General features: G+C 32.9%; 1 protein-coding gene across 1 annotated transcript in view; it reads right to left on the bottom strand.

The window, feature by feature from the left end:
- The window catches only part of LOC106461466 (urea-proton symporter DUR3-like), a 38,545-nt gene that overhangs the window by 12,865 nt on the left and 15,080 nt on the right, over positions 1-10,600 (bottom strand). Inside the window, exons 6-7 of the mRNA XM_013921290.1 lie at positions 8,962-9,168; positions 4,230-4,387 (exon numbers count right to left, since the gene is read on the bottom strand). Of these exons, the coding sequence (XP_013776744.1) occupies positions 4,230-4,387; positions 8,962-9,168 (365 nt within the window). The remainder of the gene's footprint in view (positions 1-4,229; positions 4,388-8,961; positions 9,169-10,600) is intronic.

The raw sequence follows: 10,600 nt of genomic DNA, 5'->3' as shown, positions 1-10,600 counted from the left end.
AACTATTTGTAATAATTGTTATTGTAAATTTTACTGTTGTGCGTATATTAAAACATATTTGTGTTATAAAAGAAAACTGTGTATAAATCTTGTCGGTAAATATCATAAACTAACTATATGTCGGATTTACTTAACTACTAAATCTAAAGTACAATTTAACTACTAAACTTAAATTTATCAGTTAACTCAACTGCAGACTATTTGAAATTGTAATACGTAACAATATACTATGGTTCTTTAAATTTCTCAATGGTTTCTTAACAAGCTCAAAACTAATGTAATCATTTTATTCACCCTTGTTTCCATCTAACAACTGTAGCAACTGTACAAGTAGAACTTAAATAGAACTTAGTAATCCAACTATTCCATAATCATGAAATATTGGCATTCCTGTATCATCCTTGAAAGGTCCTCCTCACATCCTAGCATTTTGCTTACCCTTTATGTATTTAAATGAATCCTTATTTACATTTTCAGCCAACTTTTTTCATATAGTTTTTATTTTCATTTTCTAATTTCCTGTTTGACCAACTTGGTTGGTCTTCTATAATCCTCTAGATTTACCACCATTGCAGTCAATTTAAACTTCTTATCTTTTTAACGCTTTTCTCTAATCTTATCCTTTATACCCTTAGTGAACTAGCAAAGCTTTTTACTTGCAGTCACCTTTGTTTTTCTTACAAGGAACATGCCTATCCTGAGCATTTAATAATTTATTTTGAAAATTTTTCCACCAACTAATTCAGTTGCTTAATTCACAGCAGATAATTCTTGTCTCATCCCTTAAATATTTGTTTTCTGTTTTTTAACTTGGAACTAAATTATCATTATTCCTAATCTCCATATGCAGTGAAACATCAAATTTAATTGAGCAATGACCACTTGCATCCAGATGTTCTTCACCCTCCACCCTGTCAACGATCTCTGTCTTAGAAGTTAACAATAAGTTTAAAAAAGCATTGTTCCTAATAACTTTCCTAACCTATTGTAGAAGAAAGTCATCTTTAACCGTTCCTAAAAACCTGTCTCCCTTAAATACTTGTTTTCTGTTTTTTAACTTGGAACTAAATTATTATTATTCCTAATCTCCAAATGCAGTGAAACATCAAATTTAATTGAGCAATGACCACTTGCATCCAGATATTCTTCAACCTCCACTCTGTCAATGATTTCTGTCTTAGAAGTTAACAATAAGTTTAAAAAAGCATTGTTCCTAATAACTTTCCTAACCTATTGTAGAAGAAAGTCATCTTTAACCGTTCCTAAAACCTGTCTTCCTTATGATTTGACTCTAGAATTTCCCAATCTATATGAAATTTACATGGCTTTAATATATACCGTAACATTCACGTGTCTTCAGTAAATACATACCGTAACATTCTCAAGTGTTTTCAATATAGATATATCATACCGTTCAATTGATCTTACAAAAAACATAATATTCTTAAAATAGAACTAAGCCACCCTTAATTTCTACAGAACTCCCAACCTCCACACATATGAAAGAATGGCTGGGTGTTTTACTTTGTAGAATATTTTTTGCCAGTTCTTCTCGGGTTGGTTTAATTCTACATTAATGTTATTTCTAAGTATGAAGGGATATTGCCTTCCCACAACTGCCTGCGGTCAGCGAAAGGCAGTTGGAGTTGAGACGTTGTGGGTTCAAGCACTCAACTCCTAACACTTAACTAATTCTCGTTAGTTACTGGCAAGTTTTTCATCAGCGTTTTGGTTCTTGCCTGGTAGATGCAATATCCCCAACGCATTTTGGTGCTATGACCACAGACATTACCCTTTATGACTTTAGGACGACAGTAAGGAATAGTAAAGGAGGCGTGGTTTTGAATTTCAATTATATTGTGCTGTTTTTGGATTGTATATATATACATATCGTAGCATCTATATGTATTTTCAAAACATACCCGAACTTTCACACGTGTCTGCAATAAATATTCCTACAACATCTCCATGTATCTTCGATATATACATATGTTGTAACATTTACATATGCCTTCAGTATTACTTACCGTAAAATTCCCGTCTTTTCCCGTAAGAATCACGTGTCTTCAACGTCATGACATTTTCATGTGTCTAATATATTCACCGCAAAAATCACTTGTGTCTTCAGTAGATACATATCGTAATATTCAGAAGTGTTTAATATGTATACCATAACCATAATTTGCGTCTTAAATGTATATATATATATATATATCATAATCTTGACATATATGTATAGTATGTTCAGTAACATATATATGTGACTATAATATATGTATATCGTAACAATCACTTCTGTCCTTACTATACATACCATAACATTCTTATGTGTTTTCAGTATATACCTTATCGTTCACATGTGCTATGATATTCCTTGTATTTTTGTTATGTGTATATACTTTTACAATTTATTTATTTACACGCTAAAGGAGTTTAACATCAGCCAAAGTACAGACTCTTTTTTTTACCCTCATCAATTGTCATGGACCTGGCCAGGTAGCATTACGCCGTTTCTAAGTCTAAACCAACAACTACAGAAAGGCAATCACCCGACAACAGCCACTTTTGTTTATTTATTAGTATATTATTGTGTATTGTTTAGAATAGATTGTTAATTGTATTCGTTTTTAACACCAGATACTCAATGTTTATAATATGATTTTAATAACATTACTTCTATTACTGTCATATGCTTGGCAAAATTGACTACAAGTTTGCTTAGACGATGTCGTCATTTCCTAGCCGATGCTATTAATTCATATTTTAAACAGGTGGAATCTGTCTTTGTTGTTAATGGCGGGGTATTTTCATCAATGGCGAAGAACAGAGGAAAATGATACTGTCCGACCATCAACAACAATGCCCGGTTTTGAGTGTAACAGAGCAAAAAACAATAAAAAATGAAAATTATATATAGTAAAGATTTGCCATTTGCTTTACCAACGGTGTGTATTAGTTAATTTGAAAGAAAACGATTATTTATTTGTTCCTTTCACATCATTTGTTTATCGAGCCTAAAGAGAAATGTAAATTGAATCACATCTACGGAAAATGGTACACACACACAGTAAATCGACCAAAATACCTAATCTTTCATTCCGTTTTATGAGTTCACTTAATTGAATAATTCTGTAGGGTTTGTTTCATTATTATTATTATAGTTGACGGGATTATATTTGGTTTTTTAGTTTTATTATTTTAATATTTCTTTTAGAACACAAAAAAATCGGCGAGGCTGTTTTGGGTCCAGTAAAATCGTGAGGGGAACAATATAATGTTTTAGGCAAGACGCCTTTGTTGTTTCTCTGGGAATTGGCGAAAAAAAATATACATTTTCAAGGTTTTTAAGTCAAGGTTGCCTAAATTCATTCTTCACCCTTACACACTGCACAGACAAAATCACTTACATGTACAGTAATATTAAACATAATTTTGTTGTTGTTTTGCTTTACTATGTTTACCATTTATGGCAAGACGTTTGTGCAGCAACTGATTCTGAGGCATATATATATATATATATAGATATAGACATAGCATACATTGTTTTCTATTATCGGGGATTTGTCAACAAGAAATAGAAATACAGTTCAGTTGGATTTATAAAATCATAAATATTTTTTTGGGAACTGAACCATAATGTTTTAAAGCCTTTGTGTGTGGTCAACTTCGAACATGGTTTGTTGTAAAAATATTTCAGTTATTATAAAAAAAGGGTTCCCAAAATGCTCGGAACCATGTTTCGGCTACCGAAGTTATTGACGGAACAATTCCCCTACAACTCGAGCACTGATAACACATCATTCACTTGTGTCTTTATTATTATTTACACCATAAAGTTCACATGTGCTTTTATCATCCCATTTAGGCGTTCTTTTATTATTTCTACCGTTTTTGTAGGTACCTAACCTACTCATATAAAAACTTCTCCTAAATAGTTTTTACTATACTTGCAATGGTTGTAACTTTTATGGCAGCTAAGCATAACAGTTCATGATCAAGAAACTGATGATCCATGTATTAACAGTATTTAATAACAATGTATAAGAAATATTGCACTTTTGGAAATTCAATAAAATCTAACATGGTATTTGATCAACCTTAGTTTAGCTTCCTTTTTTTTTGGTTTCTGATATAATGCGTGAAATATACGGAACAAATGTTGAACAACTATATAGAGATTTTACTTATCTTCTTCAATATAATATGTTTGGTGCATAAATGAATACTACCTTTAAGTAGAACTGATATACATCGTAGACGAGAAGGGACGTTACAGCAATAACTTCTGCCGATCCTGTTGACGTCACAGCCATTAGAATCATAAGTAAAATAAGAAATTCGCCAAACCTTCCCATAATTAAACTTGCAACAACTGGTGGCACAAGACCTACAAATTGGAAAAGAAGTAAATATTGATTTCATTTTATTCTAAGTATGAAAAATAAAATAAAACCTTAGATAAGTTAAGACACTCCTCTTACCAAAAGGAACTAGATAGAGAATGTAGTGATTAAGAAACATAATAGGCTTAATGATAAGTAAAATTAATTATAATCATGCTTCGCCAGCTTCTAAAAGGCGTTCACACCCTAATAATTGTTGTTGTAACAATGGTCTTTATACGTAGTGTTATGACTACTAATGTGTTTGTTGTATCTCAGCCGGCCTGCAGAGCTCTGAATAGGGCGAAAAGCGTCGTTGGCAATGAATATGACGAATATGGTGTTATTGGAATATTATTTTTATTATACACTCTCCTAATTCTTGAATAATCCTAAAAGACTAGATAAAGAATGTATTGTTCAAGAAACATATTAGGACCAATGCTAATGTCTTATGACAAATATAGTTAATTATAATCATGCTTCTACAACTTGTATAAGGCGTTCACATTCCTAACAATTGTCCTGTGTTCTGTTTGAGCTCTACCATTTGATGTTAGTTCGTGAAAAAAAATCATTATTCAGTGTTGACTGAAGGATAAAAACCATTTGCAATGAAGACGAAAAATACCTTCAAATAAATGTTTATTTATTCTAGCCGACATATCAGCTAACGTCTTTCTCAAGGTTCTATGAACGTCACAGGTTAAAAAACTCATTTTAAATTATAGTAACCGAAAATAATATAAAAATACGACAAGATAGAAAAACAGTGCACGGTGAAGCGTACTAAAAGTATTGCTCAACAGTTTAGAGTCGCTAACCATAAAAGTAAATGCTAAAAAATAAAAATAATTCTTACATGAAATATTAATAGATTTATAGGCACCAGGCATTGTATCTGTTAATGGAAGGGCAGGATTGAATCAAAAGAGATTCCTTAAATTTCTTGCCAAATATCTAAAACTTTGATCCGATAAGATGTCTCGTTAATTATGCCGTGTGCGTTGATGTAATGTTCAGAGGTGGCTTCTTTGCTGTCAGCATTTGCAGTGGCACGAATGTGTTCTTTCAAACGATCATGTATTGGACGATTGGATTCACTTATGTGTGTGGCTGAACACTGTGTACATGTTATTTCATAGGGGGTGTTTCTATGTGTGCAGGATTTCTTCAAGCCATTGGCCATAGCAAAGCACTTTCTGGACTTGTATCTACTATTGTTATTGAAAGCTAAACGAGTAAGTATATCCTTCAATTTTTACCGGGCTTTCGTATGATGTGGGTATTCAAACCAGATCTTCTAAATGTTTGACGAAGACGAATGCTTAAAGGTTTATCCACGAAGGACATAATCCATGAAACAGTGTTTATTTTGTGTGTGTTTTTTTTTTGTTTTGTTTTGCTGTCGTTTGTTAAAATTTTGTGAATCAAAATTGTCTTAGTAATGTAACTATACGGATACTCATTGGACAACACTAACTTTTGAAGTTTCAACCTGGCTTGCGTCATATTGTCAATGGTCTTGCCGATTTTTTCAATTCTGTTAAGTTGACCTATAATGACACCCCGCTTGATAGCTGATGGATGGTGTGCTAGCAGTAATAATGGCTCGTCAACGATCGATTTGAAATTCTTAAAACATAACAAATATAAGTAGTCTAACATTATGTTTTAATACTAACATATTATATGCACTTTTGCTAACTACCACTGAAAACATCCGAAATTTATACCGTGAGAAATAAACAAATGTCTTATTTTGTTTGCTGTTAAGCACAAAATTGCATAATAGGCCATTGCGCTGTGGTTCGAGTTCCAGGCTGGGGATAGAAAAATCCAAGTTTCTAGATATGATATCATTGAGCATTCTCCGTAGTCTAAACTGTAGGCTCGTTATAAAAGTGACAGTCAATCTTACTATTTGTTCAAAGAGCACTATAAAGTTCTTTTGGTAACAAGTGCTGCTGACTAAATGCTCTTCTTTCAGTCGAAACCCGATTTTTTATCATTGTAGGTCCACAGCCGTACACGCTGAACCAGTAGGGGTATGAAAAAATAGGGATGGCTATACCTTAACCCTGAGGTTGTCTATCCTAGCTACTTAATCTCTGTATCTATAGAAATTGCTGTTGAAAATTAAATTTCTTGTTTTTCCTATTTCCTTACATCAATGAATAAAAAGGAAATATTAATCGAGACATTAAATGTAGTTTACTTTTATTTTTAATTTGAAAAATTAATTTTTTGCATAAAGTTAAAAAATTATTACCTACAAAACAATCGTTAATATGCTTGTATCACAAGTCTCTGTAGTTGTCTAAATCGCCATTTCCCTGAGTTAAGGGAAAACGCCTGTTAAGCACTAATCAATGAAAAACAAGACTATTCATTATCAAGACTAGATGGTTTGTTTGAAATTAAGCACAAAGCTACACAATGGGCTATCTGTGCTCTGCCCACCACGGGTATCGAAACCCGGATTCTAGCGTTGTAAGTCCGCAGACATACCGCTGTGCTACTGGGGGGCGAGACTAGATGGAACGTGTGTTGATATTGAATGAACTCTTGTGTTGCGAAAGAAACTGAGAAAAGTGAAATTATGACTTTATCAACATACTCTGATACGAATATTCTATTGAACCCTTAGACATTTGTTGATGCCCCTGGAACAGATCCATCTGATCATAGAATAGAAGCTAAGTGATAGCAATTTTTGAATGTTCTACTATGATTAGATTTTGTATATATAATTAAATAATGATACATATAACGTAAATTGCTTATAAATTAAACGTCCCTCTTAAGAACTCTAGAGCACCTGAAAAACAAGGTATGGGAATATGCGCCTCCTAGAGGAATCAAATGCAACCATCACCAGATCATACCGTACAGATACCTCTGTTGCAAATGTTGCATTGAGGTAATGCTAAGTGTTCAATGTTTGGGCTGGGTATATTAACAACGAACTGCATGCTTGTAACCATGGGCACCTATTTTATTCAATATAAAGTCAACATCTCTTGTGATAGCATTCTTCCTATCGTATTTGGGGTGGTGTAGAAGTTATAAGATGTTAGTAATCCTACAACTAGAAACTTGTCAGAGCTTTGTCCTAGAAACGCGGGCAGTTTAGGGGCCATTAGTGCTGATCTGTAGTCGCGCAAGGAAGTTCAACCCAAAGTCTATGCGACGTTGAGGTTCGGCCCATTCAGTTTCCATCTGGAGAAGTTCGTAGGGAAGCATATGTAATGCCATATAAAAAGCTTTCCTAATCGTCATAACTGTTACATCAAGGCAGCGGAATGCTGCACGGGCACTGTGGATGCTAAGGCTGCAGGGCTATTGACAAGATGCATTGTCGTCAAATACAGCATAGTCAAACCTAGCGATATCTGAGGCCTCAAAATCGTTCTAACAAATGAACTCAACCCTCTGTGTATATATACATACATGGTTATTATTATATGTAAGTAAGAAAGATCAGTATTTTACTTCAGTGTATATAACCACAAGAAATAGGTTTGGGTATCATTAACTGCAAATTGTTTTTTCTTGGTCCCTAACTTTCTACTCATACCAACGCCTAAGTGTTTTCCGTTTATTTGTGAATTAGCAGAAATTAAGTGTTGGAATTTTTTTAATTCTCTGAGATTTGGCCGAAATTGGATTTTGAAGAGAAAAGAAAGCATAGTAACCTATCATTTAGTCTGTTTAACACATATGGATGAGGTGGGATTGTTTTTATATTTATGTCTTGATAACTGTCGTTGCACCAAGGTTTTCCATTACTATCATTCTTATATGAAACTTTGTTTGTGGTTATTTCCTTTGTGAAGCCTTAGGATTCCTTATATCCGTAGGCTGATTTTTAGAACGTTATACGTGCTAACATCTAAGCTGATCAAAAAGGCGGGAAAAGATAGAAAACAAAAGGCCATTCTCATAAAGATCAGACCATAAATAGTGAGATCTAACTTGCGACGTTCTCCAGGGAGTTTTGAAGAAAAAAATTCTCATTGTAACATATTGTTGTCATTTTCTAAAAAGATTTTATTTGTTTACTTTACACCTTAATCTACAGTTTTATTTACCATTTGATCTCCATTTTAAATATTTATTTTTATTTATGGCTTCTGTTTTTATGTTGAAAATCTTTAAATATTTTCCCACTTGTTGCTCGTTATTTTTATTTCTTTACCTCTTGGTAACTCAGTGGTAAGCCAGCAGGCTTCTGACCCTAAGGTTTGGAACTCGATCCCTGTTGTGGCCGCAGCCCAAAAAGCCCCTTGTCAGCTTTGTGCATAACAAACAAATGTTTTTGTTGCTTTTTTCAGATCTAATTATTGTTTCAATTGTGTATTTGCTTCTTTAGTCTCAGCTGTTACATCCAAGCCAAGAACTTTTTATCAAGCTTTTGTTTACAGTTTTAATGGTATTTCATAATTTGAGGTTTAATACTAAAGCTGTATTGTATTCTTCTCCAAAGAGTATGGTCCGCATAAGAACATTTAACAAGATGCATAATATTTTACACAGTCTTTTAAAACTATTTAATAACTCTCTATAACTTTTATACCTTGATCAACCTGATTTGGCTCTAACAATGGTTTTCCGTTGGCTGAACTTAAGGCAACATAAGCCAATCCCATCGTAGTCGCAAAGGTGAAAGGTACTGCAAACCATACCAGTCCACCAGCCAGAAAACCCCATACACCATCTTTAGGCTTAGCTGCCACACTACTCTGCCAGTAGGATTGGTCAACAAACACTGTTCCAAAGTTTCCTAAGATAAAATGTTAAAGATATATAATCCATATATTTGTGTATACTATATTCTATCTGTATGCTTAAAAGCACTGTGATATATATGCTCCAATTAACATATTAGTTAATGTCATCATTATCCTGCTGATGCAACTCTCATTGTTGAATGTTTTTCACATTTTATTTCATAGTAACTGTTAGAGAATATTCAAAAAATATAATTTAGTATTTCAATTAGCTGTTGAACAAATTTATATTATCATTTGAATTGCTTTCAAGAATGGCATTGTGTTTTTCTCAATGCCGATATCATCCAGTCGCTTATATAGCGCTGACAGATGAGAACAAATCATAAAATTTACTAAATCAGAAAGGTGTAACGGATTTACTATATTATATCTATTCTAATATCGATGTTTGTTTAAGTTAAATTTATATGTAGAAATGTACATAACTCACACTGTTAAATCTGTATTGCGAAATTCCCACCTATTCACTAAATTTATACAAAATTCTCGAGTGAAAGAATCAATAATATATGTGTGTACATAAACACTGGTGTGTCGTTTATATTGTTGTGTAAGCTGTAATTTCGAGAAACTCTCCTCACACTTATATATATATATATAAACCAACGTGATGCGAAAAAAGACAGTATGTATTATTGGTTTGTTATATTTGTTGCACTATAAACCACGGAAGCTATATAGTGATTGTTATAACGCTTATTAATCGGGAACTTCAGATATTTGACCAGGAACGTTTATAGATTTCGAATATAACAAACCATTTAACTTCAGTGGATTCACGATTCACATCGTACATTAGTATTTTTACGAAAACATTATATAACTTCAGCGGTGGACAACCTAATGTGTGGCTTGTGAATAACGAAGAACACAGAGCTCTCTAGCTCCCTGTTAAGTGAATTGTATCTACATCAACTCCAAATTAATTCGCTCATCGTGAACCCTCGATAGGACATCAAGGAAGTTCCAGACCAGGTAGAGGACTAAATATTGTTTGTAAGTTTGTAAAACTTTTGTACAGATATCATTACTTCTAATAACCATTATTGTAAATTGTGTTATTGTTTGTATATTCAAATATATTTGTATTAAAAAAAGTTGTGTGTATCAATCTTGTTGGCAAGTATCATAAATTATACACCTGGAAAAAAGTTAAGCACCCCCGTGTTTTTTTCAAGTGATTCAGATTCGACGTTCTTGTGACTGATTATAAATTACCATTCAATCTAAACGTGTTTATCAAATGAAATTATGCATTATTGGGCACAAGAAAACAAGATTATCACTGTAAAATAACAATTTTTAATTTACATATCATGACATCAAAATATGGACAGTTTTCACGCTTAAAATTATATTTAATAAGTATTGTCAGTGAAAAATCAAAAACGTTATTGAATTGTAAACTCACATTTCAAAATG

Source organism: Limulus polyphemus, unplaced genomic scaffold, assembly GCF_000517525.1.
Source record: "Limulus polyphemus unplaced genomic scaffold, Limulus_polyphemus-2.1.2 Scaffold965, whole genome shotgun sequence".
Taxonomy (NCBI): Eukaryota; Metazoa; Arthropoda; class Merostomata; order Xiphosura; family Limulidae; genus Limulus; species Limulus polyphemus.
This window is presented reverse-complemented; position numbering and strand designations above follow the sequence as displayed.